Source organism: Vicugna pacos, chromosome 5 (assembly GCF_048564905.1).
Source record: "Vicugna pacos chromosome 5, VicPac4, whole genome shotgun sequence".
In the NCBI taxonomy this organism is placed as follows: Eukaryota; Metazoa; Chordata; class Mammalia; order Artiodactyla; family Camelidae; genus Vicugna; species Vicugna pacos.
Window position 1 is genome coordinate 73,476,966 of NC_132991.1, and position 24,739 is coordinate 73,501,704.

At 39.9% G+C, this 24,739-nt stretch overlaps 1 protein-coding gene across 5 annotated transcripts in view; it reads left to right on the forward strand.

Annotated features, from left to right (window-relative positions):
- Window positions 1-24,739, forward strand: part of HECW2 (HECT, C2 and WW domain containing E3 ubiquitin protein ligase 2) — a 336,842-nt gene that overhangs the window by 189,408 nt on the left and 122,695 nt on the right. For all 5 annotated transcript variants that reach the window (XM_072961562.1, XM_072961560.1, XM_072961561.1 and 2 more), the window contains 3 exons: window positions 10,765-10,872; window positions 19,134-19,228; window positions 23,309-23,384. In XM_072961562.1, the coding sequence (XP_072817663.1) occupies window positions 10,765-10,872; window positions 19,134-19,228; window positions 23,309-23,384 (279 nt within the window). The remainder of the gene's footprint in view (window positions 1-10,764; window positions 10,873-19,133; window positions 19,229-23,308; window positions 23,385-24,739) is intronic.

Genomic DNA, 24,739 nt, shown 5'->3' on the forward strand with positions numbered 1-24,739 from the left:
TCTGCTCTGCACACTGCAGCCAGATGATTTTTTTTTTAAATGCAGATCATGTCCCTTCCCTGCTTTAAATTCTCCAGTGACTTTCCATTATCCTCACTCTTCACTGTGATAGATGGTGTTGTGCAGTGTCGAGAAGCGTGGCTTCTGGAGCAATGCAGCCTGGGTTCACTCTGCAGCACATGCTAATTTTGGGATTTGGAGCATATTCCTTCACTTCTCTGTGCCTAGTTTCCCCATCATTAAAAATCTAATAATAGCACCTCAAAGAGTTGTCAGAGGTTGCAATGAGTTAATAAAGGCAAAACAGTAGAACGGTGCCTGGCGCATAGTGAGCTCTGTCATGTTATTATCATCACTGCCATCTACAGGCTGGCGCTGCCTGTCTCCCTGCTCTCATCCGCTCCCGCTCTCTGCCTCGTTCGTTGTTCCCTCTGCGTCAGTTTGTTGTTCCTGGGAACGTGGTGGGCTTGTCCTCTTTCAGGTCCTTGCATTTTTGTTTGCTGCCTTTCCCCAAGTCTCCTTATACAAAACACTCTATTCAAGGTCCTGTTCAGATATTTCTGGCATCAACCTGCATGAAATAGTACTCCCACACCGCCCTCTCTCCCCTCTCTGCTCCCTGGCTTTCTTCACGCTATGTCACCGCTACCTGACATTACATTATATCTACTACACTTCCTGACCTAAATGTTATTCTGCATCTGGTTATTGATTGCTTTCCCCACTGGACCAAAATCTCCACCAGGACAGGGACTTTGTCTCCCTTATTCCCCCTTGAATCCCTCTCACTTAGAATATTGCCTGGCAGAGAGTGGATGCTCAATAAATGTTTGTTGAATTAGTATTCAATAAATTTCATTTCCCCCATCACTTTTATAATTGTTTCCTTTCTGATTTAGATCTTGAAGTATTCCTTCTAACTCTTGTTAGCCTGTCATCATCTTGCCCCAAATTATGGACCTTTAGAAAAAGATCATTTATCTACTCTGTCTCATGAAAGTTCTTTAGCAATGGGAAGCCTTTTTCTGAACTGTCAGCTTTGGTACAAGGAAGGGGATTGAGGCATTTTAGTATCATTGTTATAGAATATTCCCAAAGGGCCTAATCTTGGATCTTGTGCCAAGGTGTTTACCAAGCTACCTACCAAGTGCTGGTCATCCTTGACCTTTTAAAAGAGCTTGGGCTCACATTCTCACTGTAAAAGTGTAATTGCTAGAGGAAATGAAGCCATGCAAATGATGATGGGGAAACGTATGTACTGACAGCAATGTGTACTTCAAAGAGACTTTAGAAATTTTTAAGCCTCAAATTTTACAAAAAGCGCCTAATTCCTGCTGATATTTTTAACATGAAGTTAGCTACAACTATTACAAATTGCATATTCTGTTTTCACAATGATACTTATTATAAATTTTTATAATAGCCAAATAAAATACAGATTGTCTGTTTGGCATAAGTAAGCTTTTAATAATTTTTCCATTTGAGGTATTATCAAAGAATTTGAGTTTCCTATATTGTATATAGGAATACATTCAGTTGGGGAAAAATAAATCTTAATTTAGAAATATTCTGAAAGTCTTTGTCAGGGAAAAACTTGTTTAAGGTGTTTCAGAGACCTTTACCAGAAGCTGATCATGTGATCTTAGGTAAGCTAAGTCATCTTTTTGTGCATTGGGGATAGACTGTAAGATATAAACAAAGTTGAATGTCAGCTCAGCATAGCACTGTGATTGAATTAAGTTTACTGGAAATTCTAGTTATAAAAATTGAGAGTCTAAATAAATTGATCTTTTTCAGATAGTCTAATAAAGCTTACCATGGCATTTGCAGCCTTGCCCTTGTTTTTCTCTGTTTTGAACAGGACAGCAATCTCTTTAAAGAAGCTTTCTGCACTCCTCGGTGAGAATTTCATTTCTCTTTTGTATACTTTGACAATACAATACTGATATTCAGGTAATGCTGTTTCATCATAATTGAAAGAAGATATCAAGACCTTGCACTCAGCCAAATCTGAACAAATACTGTTCTAGTCAATGGAGATACATCAGTGAACAGAATAGACAAAAATCCCTGACCTCGTGGACTTTATATTCTAGAGAGAAAGACAGACAATATACAAGAAATGTAGAGATGTTATATAGTATGTTAGATGGTGGTAGGGTTGTGGGAAAGAAATTGAGCAGACTGAGGTAGTCCAAGACTGCTGGAGGCTGTCAGGGTCATTTTAAAGGGGGTGGTGAAGGTAGATTTCCTTGAGAAGGTGGTGTGCAAGCCAAAAAAAAAAAAAAGTCAAAGGAGAGGATATATGGGGGAAAGTTTCAGATAAATAGACCCTGGGGAAGAATACTGAGGACATTGTTGAGGAGGGGAACAAAAAACAAACTTTCCTCTGTTCTCTTAGATTTGGCGACTGGACCTGCAAATCAGACTGACAGAAGACAGATTAATAGGAGAAAAGGCATACAAATTTTATCTGATGTTAAAAGTTTAATTTCTACCTGCATGGAAGCCTTCATGGAAACAGAATAAAGACCCAAAGAAGTGGCTAAATTCAGGGGGCTTATATGCCATTTTAAAAAAGGGCAATAAATTGTGGAGAAGCAAATAGAGAAAGGAAAATGGGGGTTGGCTTCTAGGGGTGATAAATTGTGGGAAGGTAAATATATGGGGAAACTAATGGAAGATAAGGGTTATTTAGTAAGGTTTGTTACGCAGACTGAAGTTGGTCCTTCTCCACTGATAAGAGTGGTGATTAAGAGTCATCTTACTCTTCTGATATGGGAGATGGAGATGCCTTTACAGATGGAAATTTATGTCCTGCTTTTAGATGTAAAGGGGGAGGGTGGAGAGCTAATTGCTTTCAGCAGAAAGTGGTGTATTTTGGCAGGGCCTCCTCTGACCCCCTTCAATATCCAGGAATCCAGCGCGTCTGGAGTGGAGCAAGGAGGGAGGGGGTGACGGTAGGGGAAAATGAGGTGAGAGCTGTAATTTGGAGGGTGGAGTGGGTGGGAAGGGGCCCTCAGATCTGGTAGGGCACTATTAACCTCCAGAAAGACTTGGAATTTTCCTCTGACAGAAACAGGGACCCACTGAACAGGAGGTGAGACACATTTCAATATGTAAACATTACCTGAGTTTAAGATGAATTCTTCCGTAAATCATATCAGACTGAAACTCTTGGAAGGTTTCTTGCTGAAATGAGTCCTGTGGTTTCTTCTCACTGGACTCTTGGTGGTTCCCCCCTTGTCAAAATGAGTGTTCAGTGGACTCGTTTCGGATCAGGTATTTTATATGGGAAGTGGCTTAGCAGAGCCTCCTGCCTCTGCCCAGCATGTCTGGAGGTCTGCATGTTCAGGAGACCCCTCAGGGATGTGGGGGGGATTTGGCGGTAAGTTATGTTGCCTGGCATGGATCTACATTGAACATTCTTCAAATTGGGTTCCCCTGACCCCCGGTGAGGCCTCTTGTAGAGGAGACAACGATAAAGCTTCTCTCTCATTCCTGGGGGTGTACTGAATCAGCACGTGCACCCCACGCCACTCCCCGCGAGTGCTCCCTTCCAGCCAGCGAGGCACTTGCCTTCCAGTGCAAACATCCCCAGAATCAGACCTGGATGACTCGCCAGTGGCTCTTCTCAGAAAAACCAATGCCATGTTCCCAAATTCATGAGGAACTTTGTTAATGAATTCTCACAGCACTTATAATTGGTGCTGTTTAGTACAGTCAGTGGTAAAGAGTCACCCCTCCCCTGCAGCATGGTTCACATCTCGGTCACTGTCAGTTTTCTTATTGCACTGCTATGGGATTTCATAACTCACTTAGTACATGCCGGTAAATTTACAAAGTTTTAACAGTCAAGCAACCCCTGGGAAGGTGTGTTTTTGCCCAGGTCTAGAACAATCATTTTGATTAAATTGTAGCTTAGTATTGCTCTCCAAATCCCAAATCCCAGACAAGACGTCAAATTTCTGAGTGTAAACTGAATAAAGCCAGGCCCCTTTATGATCCAACCTCAGGATACAGTTATATTCGGTTTGTATACAAAAGGTAATTTAAAATCAATTTAGATGTTTATGCCATTTTTCAAGAAAATGGAGGGTGGAATTACTTTAACGCAAAAGAAAATTTGTAAGCATCATTTTTCATTTCTGTCAGTCTGTCACATGGCATCTTTTCCACAAAATTTCTCATCTTTTTTTTCTAACAACCCTGAGTTGACTGTTAGAAGAGTGAGGACTTTGAATACTTTTTTTTGGTTCCTATTTTATCTCCAGTACTGTATGGAGGTTTGGGAAATATTAAAATAGACATAGAAACATTTCCAAATCCAAATTATATTTGGATCTGTTTGATATGTCTAGTCATGTCGCCTATATATTCTTTTATTACCTTAAATTCTATTCATGGGACATTTTCTGGAATCCAAAACTCATGTACAGAAAAAAAAAACCTTATTTTCACACTGATCTGTGCATGAAAAATTTATGGAGAAGGAAGAATTTGGAGCATGAAAGACTTAATGCTTATGTTATTTTTGGGTTTTGTGACATTTAAAAAAGAATTCATTTATTTTGAAATTATTCTTTACAGCAGTATTGTAGGTTAATAAAATTAATCCTTCTCTTCCAAGGAAGAAAAGGATAATGTCTTGGGGCCCAGGCAACAACAGGAACTTGTACCCCTGAATTCAGCTCTAAATATGCCACATGTTTGTTTTTTCTGATGACCATTCATGGAACCAAAACATGAACCCTGGGAGATAAAACAGTATGTCTAGGGAATAGTGAAGCAAACGAATGGATGACCTTAATGACTGGCTTAAATGTGTAGACCTCCCAAAGGGTATCTCCACGTGCATCTCCTGAAGATGCTTCCAGTGTCAGATTATACATGGTCACAGGGAGAGTAAGTCATTCTTCCAGTTCTACTTTAACACTTTATAAAGCATGCTTCTCCTACTCCACCACCAGCTCCTTATGGCGGGAAATGGGTGTTCTTGACTTTCATAGTAAGCAGTTAGTAAGTGCCACTCAAATGAAGGAAGGAAGGAAAGAAGGGAGGGAGGGTGGAAGGGAGAGTGGAAGAAGGAAAGAAGGAAGGAACAGGCTAACAAATGGGAGGGACAATAGTCAAAGAGATGTCCATGGTCCACAGCTTCGCTGTGATTGCTCTGTTTTCCTAGAAATTACCATGGGACAGGTTTTTTCCATGTGTGGTGTTTGTAGCACCTTTATCAGAATCACCTGGTTGGGGTGCTTGCTAAAATTCAGATTCCTGTGTCTTGACTCAGACCTGCTGAATCAAAATCTTGGAAAGAGCAGCGCAGAAATCAGCATTCTGAAGGAGCCCCGAGGAGACTCACTGTGAGCAGTGGAGTTGCCCTGGAGGATCAGTTAGCTAAAGGGGAAGGTAGCCAGTGATGGTCTGTGACCTACTGAATGTTCAGGAGATGTCAGTAAACCTGCTTATATAGAGATTTTGGTTAAGACCCCAAGGTAAAATCATGTGGTTCTCATTAAGGAAAGAGAGTTGTTTCCCACCTAATTAACCAGATCTAAGAAGATCCTCTGAGCCACTATACTCTGTAGTTAATAAAAGAGAGTTGTTCTGCGTGGTGTAATCTTACATCCCTACTCCTTATTTCCTAAGTCCAAACCCTTTTCTCCCTAACAGAAGTAACGCCTGTATTGATAACAGAATTAATTGGAAGAACCCTAAAGAGTACAGGTGACCTTTAAACAACACGGGTTTGAACTGCTCGAGTCCACTTATAAGTGGATTTTTTTCAACAGTAAATGCAACAGTAATACATAATCCATGGTTGGTCGAATCTACAAATGCAGAACTGCGTGCAGTTAAGGAGGGACCAGGTCACAAATACAGAGAGCCAACTGAAGTTATATGTGGATTTTTGACCACAGGGAGAGGTGGTGCCCCCATCCTCTGCCATTGTTCAAGGATCAACTGTAATAAAAAAAAAAACAAAACACTATATGAGATCATTTTGGGAAAGAATCATGGATTGCTTAAATAAGGCAAGCGTAAAAGTTTTCAAAAGTTTTTTTTGATAATGTTCCCACAATGTTCATAACAGAGAGGTATGAAAATTATATTAAAAGGACTTTAAGGCTTTTTTGGTGTGTGCTTTGTTTTTCTATTTAGAAGAAACATACAGCCAACTAAACTTATAAGAGAACAAAGAGTATATATGAGACATGAGTGGACAAGCTTTATATAAACCCTACCAAACAAAATTAGATTTAAAGAAGGTATTTAGGTACATGAATTAAATATCTCCAGTGTTTCTTTTTGTAATTATATTCCAACTAGAAAGTTACCTACGTATCTAGAATATAAACTCCTAGAACACAGACTCCACTGTAACTGGAAAACAGACCCTTTAATCCTAGTAGGAAGGGAAATAAGAGTGGGGATGGGAAAGGAGGCACGGAAGGCAACGGTCAAAGAGCAAAAGCAGGAAAGCATAACTCATGGGAGCTGATGTGTTTCTAGGTTGAGGGGAAGAAGCTAAAGGTCAAGGTGAGAGAAGGTGACTGATAGAAGGGACTGAGTCAAGAGCACCTCCATGATGGGTGGTAGAACCCTGGGCAAGAAGACAAGAAGTAGGTATGGACATAGAAAAGACGGCAGTAAGGAGATGGAGAGACCAGGGAGATGGGGCCTGATGTCCTCCGTGTTTCTGATGCTGTAAAATGCATGGTACCGTGTTCCAGAGGGTGGAAGTTAGATAGGGGATGTGAGGACATTGGGTCAGATTTGAATAGTTGTTAAGAGAAATGCGGAAGGGAAGTGGCCAAGCACAAATGGAACAATTGATACTCGGCTTCAAAGACCAATGATGTCTCTTTGATCTATCAGAGCCTTTATTCAGTTAAAGGAAGAAATAGATTTACAATTACGTCTATAATGTACTTGTAAGGAATTTAGAACCCTTTCTTTGATATACTGTGTTATGTATACACTGTTGTTTTTCTTATTGGGAGTGGGGGCATCTCAAGAAGACTGAATCACCTAATATAAATGTTAAATGAGGGTAAAGGAAAACAACTTACACAATCTGGGAAAAAATAGTCTGCCCTCAGATGTCCATGAAAAACAGATCTGAGCAAAGAAGTGCTGTCACTGGAAAGACGTTCTTGGGCTGGACTAGAACGGACTGCAGCCTAAGTGGAGGTGTTAACCTAATTAAAAAGAAAAGTTTGAAGGATCAGTTAAAATTGGTGTTCTTCAAACGAAGAGAAGGGCTGAGTCGTTCTAGGTGCTCTTTAGTATGGTGCCGCCAAGGCTGGCCAGCGCTCTGCTAGCTCGCAGCAGCGGGAGCTGGGTAGTGGTGGGGGCTGGGCCAGCCGGAGCTGAATCATTTGAACTCTGTGCTCCTACACTGGCTTATTTCTAGGGGTTTTTTGTATTTTCAGTTGAGTAGCTGCACTCGATGGCAGGAGTGCTAGTATCTGTCAGGGATAATGAATTATCAGAAACACAGTCTCATCAGAGAAACATTTCAATCTAGGATAACCAAAATATTAACCAACTTGGGTAACTTCTGCGTGACAGACACTATGCTTGGTGGGGAATGAGACCTCCCACAAGAAGGCTTACAGGATCGCTTCTCGCTGTGGCATTTGGACTTTTTTTTTTTTTTTAAATCCGAAGAGACCCATTTAGCTTTTGCTTTGGTCCTGCTCATCCTAATTCTGACCCGTTTCTCACATATATGAGACATTTGAGTGCCACATGAGCCTGAATTCTCATGGTATAATTTCAACATTTTACTCCAAGGGGTTAGACTCTATTTTTTTTAAACACCATAAATTTAACCAAATGGAGTTGTCTACATTGCCTATGAGCTGATGAGAGGAGAGTCAGAGATAGATGGCTTATCCCAACCCACATGAGTTGATGGATGAATTGAACACTTAACTTCTACGTGTCTTTCTTGGTAAGGGGCCCGGAGAGGAAGCACCCATAACTCATTCTCCCTTATTTCCGACTTCTGAGAGTAAAGAAAAATATTCACGCAATGTAGTATTTCTACCTTTAAGCAAATGTGACTGGCAGAGGAAAGTCATCAGTGGCCTTCCTGGAACAGGAGATGCTGACATTGGTTCTCTGAAGTTCTCCAGGGAACACGTAAGGGATTGTGTCAAGCCTCAGAAATCATTTCTTTGTGATGTAAGATGTATCGTAAGTCCTCTCGTGATAATTCTCATTCCGTTATTCCTCTCCTTCTATTTTTGCTCTTCTGAGTTCCGTCTTCCCAAGGTTGTGGTGTCATAAGTGTGTCCTTGGTTTGGCTTAACTGATGGCTTGGGCAGGAAAAGTTCAGTTATAGCTGAAGTGCAAACCCTCTTACGGTGTGGTCACATTTTAACAAGTACAGTTTTCTTACTGTTGCTTTTTGTCATTTTGATCCTAATGCATGTACCTTAAAACAAGGCTTGATGCTGCCTCATCTTTCCTGAGGCTTCAAGAAGAAACTGACACAACAGTATTTTCAGAAAATTTCCCGTGTGTGTAGCCGTGTTTTTCCAAAAAGCATTTTGAACAGCTGGGCACCTTCTATTCCCCGTGCCTGTGTTCTGTTCCCTGAAGGTCCAGCTTTCTGTGCCTTCCAGGTGACCAACAGCTAGTAAAATACATTTACTTGTGACAACATGAGAGTCTTCGAGCTTATCCAAGCAACTCTGCAGCTCTGCTCGTTAAAGTATGTCTTAGAAAGCAAGAAACTACCTCTGTTGTCTAACCTGCGGCAGTGATGCAGTCCCAGCCATTCTGGGTCACATTAGGCGTGATGAGTCTAAATCACTGAGTGATTTTTAGGATGGCATGTGTTAGGTTAGGAATTGTGCTCAGCTGCAAGTAACAGAAACCCAACCACAGGGGCTTAAGTAAATAGGAATTTATTTTAACTAGGTAGCAAGAAGCCTGAAAGTCACTCAGGCCTCAAGAAATCATCATGGATGCTTCTGGCTTCTTTCTTTGCCATCCTTAGCCTTTTCTAAGAAGAGTGGAGAGGGAAGAGCAGGATTACTGAATCAGTCCTTTAATCCATCAGAAAAATGACAGCTTTCCCAGAAGTCCCACCCAGAGACGTCCACCTGCATCTCACTGGCCAGAACTAGGCCACATGCCACCCTTAGCTGCAAGGGATTTTGGAAAGCCGAGTATTTTTTAATAGGATGTATTGTTACCTTGGACAAAATTGGAGTTCACCTGCTGAGGAAGAATCTCAGTGAGCAGGATCTGCGCTGAGGAGCCACATGACATCTTCCAAATCTAGCTTCCGGTCATTGCCTTAGCACCTTCCTAGTATGAGCTCGTGGTTATATTTCTGTGATGGAACGGAGTGGTTTTCCTTGTGTTGTTTGTCTATGAGAGGAAGTGACACCCAGAGTAGGTTATGCCTTTTTATTCTTACAACAGCAGTGGCTGCTTCTTGGCCTGTCATGATAAAGCATCTTTGACTTAATACTGTGCTGATTCCAGATAGCATGAAGGAATCCTTCCTCCAGACTTCTTTGGCTTCTCAGTGTGACGAAACCAGCGGCCCCAAGGACAACCACAGATGGAAATCCCTTAGAGCTAGGTTATCCAACCCCTCCTGGCCCATTTTTGGTTTCTTTTATGCTCATAAGAAGTGAGGTTTTTCTTCTCAGGACTGTTCCCTCAGGCTTGGGCCCTTTTCCCCATCTTTCTTTTTTTTTGTATATTATCTCTTACTTCGTCCTGTCTGCTTAGTGCCAGCCCTCAGTTAAAGTGTGTCCCTAATCTTCCCTCTTGGGAAAGGGATTTGGGGAAGCAAATGTGGTACATCTTTAATAGCCAGTGTCACTGTCCACATTTCTGTGTACCTGTAAACCTCTGAATGGTCTCTTTTTCGTGTTTTTAGTTTCATTTCCGATCCCAGGGGCCTAAAACAGAGCTTCAAACTAGTGCAATGTGAGCAAGTTAAAGACCATGAATCCCTTCCACCTGCAGGTTGGTGGGGCAGAGGCTGGGGCACCCAGAGCATCCCTACTGTCATCTTAAGTTGTGAGTGTCTCTCTCATGTACCCCAGTGTGCCCTACAAATGTCACCACTTTCTATGTGCATGAGGTCAGAGAATTTGGAAGAGGCTGCTTTCAGGCCTGTGCTTTGGGTCTGTCTTTTCTATCCCTCTTCCTTTTTCCTCTTCTTGTATTGGCTCATGGTCTACCACCGCTGACCTTTTATGAAAGGTGTTCTAGCAGATCTGATGACTTGGTTGGTGCCTCCTGAACACTGTCCGTGGCCAACGTGTGCCATGTCTTGACTCAGTTTCATCACTTAATGTCCCCTCCCGCCCCCCATCTTGATTCTGTTGTCTTCTCCCAGCTTTGCTCTTCCTTTCCTTTTTATGAAGGATTTTATAGACGGGAGCTCACCCAACCCCTTTCTTTTATGTCATCTCATCACTGGTTGATGAACAATGGTACCCTTTGTTCTTTGCAGTTTTGTTTTTTGGCAACGTTGACCAACTTGGCCAAGCCCGGACATGCCATCTTCTTTCCACCTTCCCACCCTCCTCCCCATTTCTCACCTACAAATGCAAGTATAGAACTTAAGGGTATAATCTGAGGGGAGGTAGTCAGTAACAATAGTGCTCATTCATAGTTTCCCCTTTATCTTTTTTCCATTTATTTTAGAACTTGTACTAGTCTTTGAGCTAAGGAAAGACAAAGAAGTTGTAATTAAGCTAAAAAATGTTTCTTTGGTTTTTCCAGATGAGAATTCTCCAGCCAACTTCTGGGATTCTAAAAACAGGGGTGTGACCGGAACACAGAAAGGACAGATTGTATGGAGAATTGAGCCTGGGCCCTACTTCATGGAGCGTAAGTAACTATATGTGAAATATAAGTTTGTTACTGAACTTTGCAAAAATATGCTGAATTCTATGGAGTCTTTTCTGAATTTTATTGTAAAAGTTTTGGGCTCTGATTTATAAACTGTATGCCATGTAGCCCCAAGCTGAAAAATATACTGTTTTGGAAAATACTCGTTAGAGAATGTTCACATATTTTTCAAAAAGTGTCTGTGTGTATATGTGTGTGTGTGTGTGTGTGTGTGTGTAATACATATACCTGATTAATGTATGGTATATAAATTATGTATGGTTATTTTAATACTTTAAACATTTTTAGAGACCCTTGTACCTACATTTGTAATTAGTATTTACTACATTAATTTCAGGGAGCAGAAAGAATAATTCAAGATTTCAGTTAATTTAGGAATTTTATTTGCCTTTAGAATACTTCACTATCATTTTTCCCAGAAGCAGAACAACTTTTGTACTTGGGTCTTGGTCTTTACAAATGTAGATAAAATAGTCTGGGGCACACTGCCATAGAGATCAGTTTACTAGGAATCAGAAATTGGCTGCATATAACCATTACCCAATTGATCTGATACTTTATTTATTTATAAATATGAATGCATATATATAGTACTTATATATAGTATTGTATATATAAATGATCTACTGGTTGGTCCAGGTTAACTTCTATGCTTACAGAATTTATTTTTCTTTAATGCAGAAAAAAATTAGCTCTTTAAAATTTTTCTAAGCTGTTTATCTATGTGTAAGAACTAACTTTTCTATATGCAAGAGATTTAATATGAGAGAGGGAAGAGTGGATAGTGGCACTTAAGAATGGCAATTATTAAACCATAGAATGCAAAGTGTGATTTGGTTGAGTGAAAACCTGCTGTAAGCATGTCTTTTTTGAAGCATGTAAAACCTCTGTAATATAAAAAGCCATTTTAAAAGATTAACATCTATTATTTTGAATTGTCACAAAGACACCAGATAATTCCTTTGACCATCCTTACTGGTAGGTCAGCATTACATAGCTTTCTCTAACCCTGCTTCTGCCCCCTAAGCTCTGTCTTTTTTTTTTTTTCTTTCATAGTTCAATTTCTGGCTAGATTCTCTCTTTAAACCTTACATAGAATGTAGTTCTTAAGGGAAAATGCTCATGATATAACAATAAGTGAGGGAGGCGGGTGGGAAGCAGATCCATGCAGCATAATCCCAGCCAATACAGCGTAGAGGAGAAAGTCTGCAAGGAGATTTGCCAAAGTGTGAACAGGGTTGTTTCTGAGAGGTAAGATTATGAGTGATTTGTTTTTATTGCCTATTTCTACTTCTCTTTACTTTCCAATGTTGGTCCAGCAGCCATTACTAAGTAATGAAAAAAATAAGTGACAAAAGAATATGGTAAAAGTGGAATGGGAGATAGCAGGGTTTAATGTGATTCCTCCTTTGAAAAGATCCCAAGTTTTAAGAGGCTGATCTTGCTAAGAAATACTGCCAACTGAACTTCAGGGAAAAAGGCGAGACAACCTTCTTGTTCTCTCCAAAATGCTGAAGAATGCTAGGAATGATTGCCTCTTGATGGAGTGTGCAGATTCATTCTATGGAGTGCATGTGAACATCTGGGAAGAAGTCGGTATCACGCTCTGCTATAATTTGGAACATTGTGTGTAAAAACTTACAGAACATACCAATTGCCATGAATAATTTTCTTTCTCCATGAAGTATGAATTAGAGATTCATAGTGTCCTGGCTGTCCCATGGTGTTTTTCTTTACATCTCACTCTTAGTTAATAGAAATGGGCTTGACATTGAAGCTAGGAATTGAGAATGCTTTTGCTTTTCTCCTCTAATGTAGCGTTTCCACCTTAATTCTTCACACGCAAAATTGGGGTAGTGTGTAGCATGATTGTAAAACTGGGAATGTTCAATAATGCATTTTTTAAGGATGGAGAAAAGTTGTATGAGTTAAAGTACAAGACAGTGAATAGGATTTACAGAAAGACTTGGCTTTAGAATAAGTTAGAGTGGGGCCTCCCCAATGTACAGCCCTATCCTTTCAAAATCCATTCAGTGTAAAAACTTCAGGTAGTATTCATATCGGTGCTTAGAAGTGTAGTCCATGTCTTTTAGACATCAAATTTTTTTTTTAACCTCATGTCTGGCTAGAGCAGACCTAAGGGGACGTCCCAGCATAATGAGGTTTTGCTTGAATCTCTGGAGCTGATGGTGTGGAACTTAAAAAAAGCTGGGAGTGGGGGATGGTTAAACAGCTTCTATATTTTCAACCTCTGATCTTGAAAACTTATGGTATTTAAAAACTTTTGCTTTCATCTTCAGAAAGAAAATTTATCTTTAGCTAATCAGAAGTCCAAGCAAAGTGAAATTCTCTGAAAATTGACATAAGTTCATGTGCAAACCTGGATTTGGGTGCTGTCTAACCTATTTCTGAATCTAAAGATGGCTTTCATTTATCTGAATAAACATTCAGAGGAGGCAGGTGGCCCAGACTTATATTATTTCAGGGCCTACTGGAGTGAATTTGAAGGACAAAGACAGGTTTAATTTTGGGTAAATGACCTACCTCGACATTGGAGAGGAGAATCAGCTTCATCTGCACTGACTTGTCATAAGACTGTCAGAGTTCCTCAAATGAGCTCATGCTCACAGAAGATGAATGGGTCATCTGTGCAGTGTGTTTTAAAATGTTGGAGGTTTCAAAAGTTGTCTTGGCGTGCTAGCATATCTGTGTAATTCTGTGCAGTTTTTCACAGACTACAGTCATTCATTCACTCAGACCTGCTTTTAGTTCTGCCTTCATTCCTTCTATTCATCTGTCCATCTAGGCCCCCAGCCATCATGAGATATTTAGTTGGGTGCCAGCTTTGTGCCAGGCACTATTCAAGAACTCACTAAATCCTGGATCCATGAATGAGCTTACAGTCACTTCATTGCTGTGTACTGAACTGCTTTGTGATCATTAACTATAATCACAGGACATTGCTGTTTGTATAAACTACGTGGTGCTTTCACATACCTAATCTGTCTCAGCCCTGGGAAGCGGGCAGGACGAGGAAACTGCTCACCAGAGATGCATGTGGCTTGTGTGAGAGCCTCGTCTCTGGCCCTCAGATTAGTGTGCTTCCCCAGATGCAGGGCCTGTCCAAAACAGAACCTTTGTGGGTGGCTTTTTACTGGGCGATGGGGAAGGGTTGGCCTCAGCTTCTTATTTGTACTGTCTGAGCCCCTGCTCTAACCTTCTGCATTCTTAGGCCCCTTCCCACCAACATCAGAAGAGCCTTTTGCCCCTTAGAGATTTGGTGCTTTTCTTTCTCTCCCAGAATATTTTATGTTTCAGGTCCAGTTACTTCTCTAATCCTATTAGCTTCTGCCGTATTACACTGATATTGTCTGCCCTTGATTTTTCAAGATGGTCTTTCTGAGCTTTAACAGGGGAGGGCCTGGCCCTTTCAGGCTGCATTAGTCCCTGTGAAAGAGAAGACAACTGCCGTAACATATAAACGAGTGAGCACGTGACTGGAAATGTGGGTAAATTTCCTCAAAACCGTGAGAATTGGAGTGTGTTTACTCTTTCCCAATTTGTAGCCTCTGAATAAAAGAGCTTATCCATAAGAATCATAATATTAAGAATGTAATAAAGGCACAAAGGTGGTGGTTAAAATCACGTTTTAGAATAAATTGCAGCTGGCTTGGCTTTTTAAAGATTACTTTTTTAATGAAATAGAAATGATTAAAGGAAAAAAGGCATGTCCATTCCATCCATCTTTATGGTTCGAAATGTTCAACTTCTAAAACCTGAGAAAAGCACAGATTTTCTAGATAGGAGCAAGCTATTAACGACTGTCCAAGTGACTCTTAGAGCTATTTAAGGTGATGGATGGTGTTTCAAAGATCTGTTTTTGAAACAAAACTACTTCTTGCAGGGAGTGGCCAGTAGAACCCTTCTTCAGAGAGGGCTTGAAATAGAATCTTATACCAATGCCTAGAGTTTATGTAGCTAAGTTGAGATTGTTTTTAAGAAGTAATTTTTGAATAAGGAATATACATATATATGCATAACTGAATCCCTTTGCTGTACACGTGAAACTAGCAAAACATTGTAAATCAACTACACTTCAATAAATAAATAAGAAATAAAAAATAATTTTTGGATAGAAAAGAGTTGAAAGGAGCATAATGTTTAAAAGACACAAAAAGTGAAGGTAAATATCTCCCCAACTTCATGCCCCAGTCACCAGTTTCCCTTTCCTGAAGGCAACCACTTTTGCCAGTTTCATGTGGTCTTTCTAGAAATATTTTATTCTGTACAAACCCAGAAATATATTCTCCCTTTAAACAGATGGTAGAATGATTGCTTTAAAAATGCAATGTCAGAATGACACAATTACAGAAACCTTTTCCTTAGGAACAAGTGTAAATTCCTTCCACCTTCCACTCCCCCCAAGTACAAAGTACCATCTTTGGACAACAGTCGCCCTCCCATCTGATGTGGACTTGGAGCTGGCATGCTGCTGCTCTGGGGGACATCTTCATTGGTATTTATGGAAGTTAGTAAGTTAAAATTAAAAAAATAAAAGGGCTTCTATGTCAGCATTTAAATAGAGGCTACTAAATCTTTTAGTAACTCTATAAACAAAAGTGTCCAAAAGATTGTTGAAGGGGTCAAAATACACTTCCTTGATTAATGATTGGCTTCAGCTGTTCAGAAGGGAAATGAGCGAGAAAAGATGCCACTCAGGCAACGCACTCTTCCTTCCCAGGTGAGCGCCGGCCCAGCAGACTGCAGGTGCTCGCAGGCTACTGTGCGAGTCCTCACCCTTCTCCTGGTTCGCTGCCCTATGAGGCAGCGTGGTTTTTATAAGTTGATTTTTTGGTGAAAATACTCTTGCTTTTTATAATCCAAAGGAATATTTATATGTATTCCCCCTCTATAATTTGAGGCCAGTAGGATTTTGTTGCCACATCAGGTTGTGTGGAAACTGTTCTCAGGTAGAATGCGCCTTAGTCTGTATCCTCCGTCTTTCTTGCCTGTGGGCAGGGCTGGCCTCGTGGACAGTGGACTCTTCCCTTACCTGTTGCTCTGTCATCACACCTGCATTTGCTTTCACCTGTTCTTGTATCTGTGTCTCAGGAATAGCTTTCTGTTTTCCTCTTGCAGTTAGAGGTTAAAAGCGAAGCTAACACAGATGCATGAAGACCAACTTCCCTTTTCCACCCCTTTGAGTATTCTTCCCAGAATTCTTACCTCTTCTCGTAACTAAAAGGATCAAGGACATCAAAATGCTGCTCTCTCTCCTCTCTCTCCCTCAGAGGAGGTGGTGCTTAGGTACACCGTTTTTCAAAATCTTGAGTAACCTCCTAAAACACTAAATAATATGTGAAGATGAAAACTCCCACTGAGCATGAAATAGTCCTATATTTTAGCGGGAGGGCAGAAGTCTTCACTAGCGTCCTGCTGGAGAAACTGGCTAGTTTCGGTCCAGGTACAAATAGCTAGTTCTGTCTGGTACTGGGTTTTTCTCCCTGGTGACCAGCCTGTGCACTGGTGAGCTAAGTCCCCTTAGCTTCACACTGAATCTTTTTTTCCTTCTATGATATTTTCTTTTCTTTCTTTTTTTTTTATTGAAGTATAGTCGATTTACAATGTTGTTGATATACAATGGTATATATCATAGTGATTCATTTATACATATATATATTCCTTTTCATATTCTTTTTCATTATAGGTATTACAAGATATTGAATATAGTTCCCTGTGCTATGTAGTAGGACCTTGTTGTTTATCTATTTTATATATAGTAGTTTGTATCTGCAAATCTTCAACTCCCAATTTATCCCTCCCCACCCTCTTCCCTCTTGGTAACCATAAGTTTGTTTTCTATGTCTGTGATTCTGTCTGTTTTTTTTTTTTTTTTACATCGAATCTTAAAGCATCGTGAAGCTGTCAGCTCTGTGGTTTTTGGTGATCGTGTCCATGAACTCTGCTTTGCACAATTCAGAATAAGTTTATCTTATAGCTTCAGGGATTCTAATTTATCATTCAGGTTGGAGATTTTTGTTTTAGCAAGGAACAAAATGATACTCAAAACAGTTCAGCTAGCAAGCTGGTCTGGCTATTAACATTTTACAGATAAAAATAATCAGTCACTTTTTTGAGGTCTCATTGTGTCTTACCTAGCTGCCTAAGAAAAGCTTAGAAAAAGAAGAGACAGGATGCTAACTTGAGAGGGAGTTCGGGGAAGATGTTTGCTATAAATGCATTTCTCTTTATTGAAAAATGAGCTGCTCACTCACTGGCCATTGATCTGATCTGTGAGGTACAGCTGCGGGCAGATCCACAGATGGCTGGTTCCCGGCACTTAGAATGCGATAGTAATGAGCTCATGCCCGCAGAATTCAGTCCTCCTGCCTAGCTTGGCTTGTTGCTTAGCTTTGTTCTTGTGGAATACATGCTGTTGGTCTTGGAGGAAAGCAAGTGGGACAGTAGGGTTGGCTCAGACCCATACAGCTATTACAATTTCAATAATAACTAAAACCCATGTCAGTGCTCAGGAAAAGTCACTGATGCAGCAGCATTCCAGGGAAATCACAGTAAAGCTGGTATTCCTGCAGCAGTGGTCCTGCTGGTCCTCAAGCCAGCACGCTCATTCCTGCTTCCCTGTGTGCCACCCCTCACTCCTGACTCTCTCTAACCCCATTTTTCTCAGCTGCAGGTTTAAGTCCTGATCTCTTTGTTCCGTGAGGCCTTCCTGACTCTGCTGTGCCCTCACGAACTTTCCCCACGGTCTCCACACTTTTACCTGGCGCTCTGCGTTTTCCGGGCTTGTCATCATAACAGCCGCCTTATAACACACCTGCTAGACCAGAAACCTTTCTTTGATGCCCTTGCACTGTCTGGCATAGTTCTGGGCATGTATTCGACCTGGACATGGTAAAAATCTTTAGCTGGATGATGCCGACCACATTGTGAATCTCTGCATCATGAGTAACAAATGTAATGGACTCAATATTTTACCCCATGATAGACCTTTTTTTGTGATTTAGTATTTTTTCATTGACAGGATATATAATATCTTTGTATATAATATTCCTAAATACTCCAAAAGAAGATTTTTCTTTATTCATTATAGCCTTCTTTTAAAATAAGTAAACCAGATACTCTGTAGGAAGCATTTTATGCATCAGGAAAGTTAGTGGAAGATGAACTTCCTCAACGCCGAGTGGCCCCACTTTAATAATCCAGGTGACTCAGTTGAGAGAGGACCTCCACTCCTGTAGACTGGGGCTCTCCTCTGGGGCCTGCCCGTCAACATCATTGCCTATATTAAATGACAGCTCAGGAAAAAGACACCTCACGGTGCAACTTCAGTGACTCAGATGCTGTGTACATGGAGAAATTTCGGTGACTCTGGGTTTTATCTTTGTCACACATTGGCTTCATGGTAATCGTAGTTACTTTCCAAAAACAATAATTGGCATTAGTATTGCTTTTTATCAAGCTCAAATTATATAGTGTGTATATACATATATATATATATGTATACGTATATATGTATGCACACACACACACCCCTGTAGTTACATACACACACACACACACCTGTGGAAATATAGATACAAATTTACTGGTGTTTCCTAAATTGGATCCCTGTCTAGTGGCAGCATTTAAGTACATGGAAAATTAAAATCATACAGATTCCCAGACCCTCTCACTGCAATCTACTACAGCATTCTTTCCTGCTTTGTTAGACTGCTCTTGTTGCATTTCCATCAATGGCTGCAGTCTGTCTATACTGTAGAGGTTAAGAGTGAAGGCTTTGGAATCTGATAGACAGGGTTTGAGTCCTGATTCGGTCATTCCCTGTTTGTTTGACCTTTGGCAAACCCCAGCACTTCACCTGCACTATGGGGACAGGAACTTCTGCCTCCCAGGGTTGCTGTGACAGGAGCGGAGATGTGGCACTGTGTCTGGTAGAGCAGGAGCACCCAGTAAAGGGCAGCTAGTCTTTTTTTTTTCAGTCTGTGCACTATCTATTCATATTTTGGCGTGTTGTCTTTGTGCACTATTTTTCTAGTATATTTGGGATGTTCTGAGAAATTTCAGAGAAGCATATAAAATCAAACAGGCATTGGTATAATCTGCTGCCTCTGATGGGAAAAGAGGGTCCCTTAGAGTCATGAGTAGGATTTTCTGAGAGGTGATGCCTAGGTGACTTGTTTCAGTGTATAAATTACTGTTTTTCTCCAATCCTTTTGCAGCGGAGATAAAGATTTGTTTCAAGTACTACCACGGCATTAGTGGAGCCCTGCGAGCCACGACCCCCTGCATCACGGTGAAGAACCCCGCGGTGATGGTGAGCGCCCCTCATGCAGGCTTCCTCCAGCCTCAGTCCCTGAGGCCTTGGTTTCTATTTTTGCCAGTGTGGCTCTGGCCCAGTTACTCGGAACAATGAGAAAGGAAACACATAACAGCGGGGGCGCCGTTTTGGGAAAGGAAATAACTTACAGAATGGTTTCCCTAAGCCTATAATACAAATAAGTGGGAAAATATGACTTGATTTATAACAATTCTGTATATAGGCAGTTCTTCCGGGAACCCACTCATGAAGCAAATTAGTGAGTGCCCATTGTGGAAGGTTTTTTTGAACTTTGGGTGGCCAGTTAGTAGGAAATGGTGGCTTTGCATCTTACATGGGTTTAAGTTACATGAACTCAGTAGTGAAAGAGAGAAAAGTAACAGTTTAGTGTATGATTCTACCTGCCAGTCAATTTAACAAGCTGTCACCCCAAGGAGAGTATGAGATATGGATTATGAATGTGCTGTTCGCTCAGGAAGTCTTAGTGCTCAGTCCCTCTCGATGCTGAGTTGAGCTCTAGTGACTAAAGATGCCACACGTGTTTTTGGTGCAACATGGCCACTCAGTGGAAGCCAACCTCTTCACCAGGTCCTTAGCTGAAGAGAGATCTAATTTAGCTTTGGAAGAAACTGGTTGTGTTGGATTTTTGAAGGAAAGTATGTCCATTTCCAACATAGGACTTTCTTAAGGATTGCTTTTCACAATTTTGTAATTTTTCCCTTTACTGACTAACTTTAGAATCTAGCAGCTTCATGAGATGCACTCCATTGTACATGGGTGGTTGGACTCAGACGGTTGTGGGAGACTCTTAGAGTCCAAGAGTGTGTAAATCATTGAGATTTTTATAAGTCATTAATAAAAATCAGGTCGTGAAAGTATAGAAGAAAAATATTGACTCCCACAATATAGACTCTTCATAACGTATGTGTGTTCACATTTATAGATAGATGTGTTTTTGGAAATAGGCAAGTGGACAGATTCACTCCCTGAAATTCAGAAAGTAATCTCTGCAGATGGCATCTTGAAGTTGTCTGACTCATCAATGCTATATCAAGCAGTCTTTCCCTTTCATTTATTTACTTAAACAAATATTCACTGTGTGCCTGCTTGTGCCAGGCATTATACCCACCACTGGGAATAAAATGATAAGCAAAAACATAGTCCTCGCTCTCACTCATCTGGTTGGGGAAAGAGACGTCAATTAAATTAAATAGTATTATTTGAGTAATCATTTCTATGAGGGGCAGTGAAGTGGGGCTATGAGAGCACATGCTAGCAGAATTCATCCTGATCAGGAAGGCCTTAGAAGAAGGAGTGGAGAATGTTTGTAGGACAATCCGAAGGATGAGTACGAGTTACTTAGGTGAAGAGTGGAAGGGAAGAACATTTCGGGCAGAGGGAACAATATGTGCAAAATTTTCAATATCTAAGTACTCTGCTCATGTTTCAATTATATTTGAGTTTCCACTGAATGTTAACAAAAACCAGCATGGACTATATAAGACTTTGAAGGTCCACAAAGAGAATAATAACGGTTGACTTCAAAATCTGCCATGTCACATAGCAAGCACTGAAACATACTAAAATTAATATTCTAAAAAGAAAAATTACAAAGCTGTTTATAATAAAACCTTAGAAAAATTAATGTGTGTGAAACTAGATAATAGCTTCCAAACATGATTTTCTAGATTCAGATTTTCTTAGACTTGAGCAATTTCTGTGATCAGATATCGTTGATGACAGCAGGAGCTTACAGCCTGGTGAGCATTGATCTCATTCCATTGATTTTACATTGAGATTATTCTCTCAAAGCCTGTGGATAGCTGGAGATAATTAAAATTTGCTTCCGATAGGCTTTAGAGCGTCTGAAAAACTTCACAGATACAGCACTGGCAATCATAATAGAATATTTTGGTTCAAAGGCTGACTAATGGAATGGGTGGTCAATAGATTTTCGACCACGCTTGAGACATTGGGTCTGGATCCACTATCGAGAGGCTGTACCAATGGACTTTTCATTGTGGGGTGAGCACTGTGTTTATGTGACAGCATGATGGTCACCTAGGTATATGACATATGTTTAGTTATTGTGACTGATTGACAACATTGATATTCAAAAAGCCTTCTTAGTATGATTTTTCCATGACCAGATGCAAAGGATAGAAACCACATTTTAATGCTAGATGACACTGGATTGGCTCTCCACAAGTCCATGTGGTTTATTATAATGTGCTGTGTCCCTCTGACTCATCATTCCTGGGTTAAATAGAGCACAGACAGCACCAAACTGGCCAGAGAGCATCACTGTACTGTCTCGTCCTGCTTTCACCAAACACACTGTTGGGCTGGAAAGTGGTAGATAGTGAGGTAGTGCAGATGACAACTGAGACAAACACCCCTTGTAAAATGTAATTCACGATCTGGCAGAAAGCTAATGTGAAACAATTCTTGCGTACAGTTGATGTGTAGTAAATGTGCTTGTATTGCTGTTACAGTAATAGTAAGAATTCACAGATAAACGGTGTCCTTTACGACAACTGTGGTGAAACGCTCATGTGAACTAATACTGAGAATTCAACTTTATCCTTCCTGACAATAAAGCCAGGAAAGACTAAACCTTACCGCCAGAGAGAGGGACTTCAGTGGTAATAAACACATCTGCATGGATTCAATCAGGAAAACTAAACTCAGCAGCAACCCGTGTGGAAACAATACATGGCAGTGAGTGATGGGCATCTTTATCTGTCCCTGAAGCGAAGGATTTCCTGTTCCAAGTGACACATACCACTGTGTACTCTGATGAATGACAATGACGTCAAAGTGCAAATGATAGGGAAGATGCAGCTTATTTCAATTCTTGATTGATTGCGAAAAGGTATGTGAGAAAGGAGACCATACAATTTGGGTGGCACCTCACTTCCTTATAGGGTTTCTCAGTTATTTCCTCCAGTTCTATTTTTTGCATCTGGATGGAAGGAAATAAAGATGCCTGGATGGTACCCTAGTATATTGTAAGTGACATGTGAAACAATTGGGAGGCAGTTAAAGTGTCACACAAAGTAGTTTTCACTAAGGTATGGGAAGTAGAGAAGGAAGTAAAATTTATATTTCAAAATTTGAATGGAATTTATTTTGAAGTTCCTCAACCTTGCTTCGATTCATGAATGTTTCATCTCTAGGTGGTGTATGATTTTTAAAAGAGGTGGGGAGTGCCACAAAGTGAGATGAAAGGGTTTAATCTAAATTTTAGAATTAAAATGTGATTTCTGTTTCTTTTCTATTCAAGAAATATCCTGCCTTCCATTCTGTCTCTTACAGTACTGTGGACTTCTTTTTTAGAGAACCACAAACCCCTTTTTTTCTTGTGTACCATAAATTGAGCACTAATTGTACATAAATTGAGAGAAAGATTTATTCTGCCATGTGCTCTATAAATGACTGGTTTCAAGTGAGATATAATGCATCTACTTTTAGGAAATCTTTCCAGTACAATAATAAGTACAATAGCATTGCTAATTCTAATTATTACTAATTCTAATAACACATGCCGTGTACCAGTAGCACAATAAACTAGGAGCCTGCAAGGGTGATGGGACATCCACGTGGTCACTCAGGAATATTTAGCAAGAGAGGAGAATTCTAAATATATATGGAAGAGAGTGATATAAATCACTGTTTAGTTTTCCTAATAAATCTGAAGAAATTTGATATTTGGTTTTTAACTTAAGTGAATGTTTTAATGCCATAATAGTAAATATAAGTACATTTACTACATGTCAACTATATGCTTATCAAAGAAATAAAAGATCATAAAACTGGTTGATTTATATCCCAGGAAATTTAGAAGCTCATGTTGGTTGCATTTTGGGTAAAGATTCAATTTAGGTAAGACCCTCTCTCTCATCTCTGAGAATCTGCATTTGTGTCTTGATTCCAATATTTGTAGCATATGAGAAGGCATATATTATAAGACATGTTTGATACAAAAATCATCATATTTGCAAACATATGTGGCTTCCTAGGAAGACTGAGAAGTGTATTCCTATGAAACTTCAGGTATGTGTTTTTTCTCTGCAGATGGGGGCAGAAGGCATGGAAGGTGGTGCTTCAGGAAATCAGCATTCTCGGAAACTCGTTAGCTTTACGTTGTCAGGTAAGGATGTCTTTACTCATGATGTCCAGCTTGCAGGTGTGTAATTTCAAAGTTATGAATAGTCGCATCTTTCTACAGACTCTCATATATGACATATGAACTAGTTATTTATTTCTTTTGTTAATACTTTTAGAAATTCAAATGTATTTCTTACCATGATAAAATTAGATTACCGATATAAACTCAGAAATTATTTCTCCTAGCAAGTTTTCTGTTGATAAAAAGACCATAACTATGTATAGTTACTTAAAAAACTGTAATGTAGTATCTGCTAAACCCACTGAAGAGTTTTGATTATTGAAAACAATTTGTACTTACCTCCTCTAGAGAAGGAAAAAAATTGGAGGCTAGGGGAAAAAAGCCAAGGGGTAATCTTATTTCTGTGAAGGAATACACATAAACACTGAAAAGTGGATAAGGCAATTTTTAGTTGTTTATTTTCAGGTTAGTGTAATATTCTAATCGCTTGTATGTTTACCAACCAACTGAAGCACTGCTTTTCAGGTTGTGAATTGGAACTCATTTGTGGTTTGTAAGATTACTTTAGTTGAAATTAGCAGTTAAAAAAGGAATAGAAAAAAAAATCAGAATTTACTGCCAAAGAGAAATATTTTTCATAGAAAACCAGTTTACACAAGTTGAAAATTTTCACACACAAAAATATACACACTTAACAATGTATATAATGAGTGAGTGTATTTCATACATAGGTCGCTGCAAAAAAGTTTGAAAGCCACTGATTTTAAAGAAATTGGCAGTCATAAAGTCAAGAATACTCTAAGAAAATCAGTATTTGAAATGGACTTTTAAAACAGGCAACAATCCTACAATACATATAAAATAAAGTCTAACAGATGTCTGTCACTGCAAGACATTTAGTTTTCATTTTTTCATTGGTTTAGTGCTTCTGAAATTTAAATTAGATTCAGTTTTTCTTAGCTGCAAAAAAGTGTTGTTAATGAAAATAGATGTTCTCAAGATTGAGAGAGGACTGATCTTAAAGACGTGTCCATGATACACAGTTATCACATATGATGGAGGTGTGCGCATTAGTTCGTTCCTGGCCTGCAGCCTTCCGGGTATCCTTGTCTGTTCTGGCATGTTCCTTCTTCTCCCCAGGATGAGATTGCTTACTATGAAAACCATTTTTGCTTTGGTTCTCTGGCAAGTCTCAGAGGTTGTAAAATGGTGGCCTATGGTTCAAATTTGGCCAATAAATGTGTTTTAGGTGTAACCCTCAGGGTTTTAAGTATATCTGGGTTTTTAGGAAAGCACTTAATACCACTGCCTGTGACAACACTCCTCAGCCAACCCCCTTATCTGTCTGTCTCCTGAAAACAGTACAGCTGGCTCCC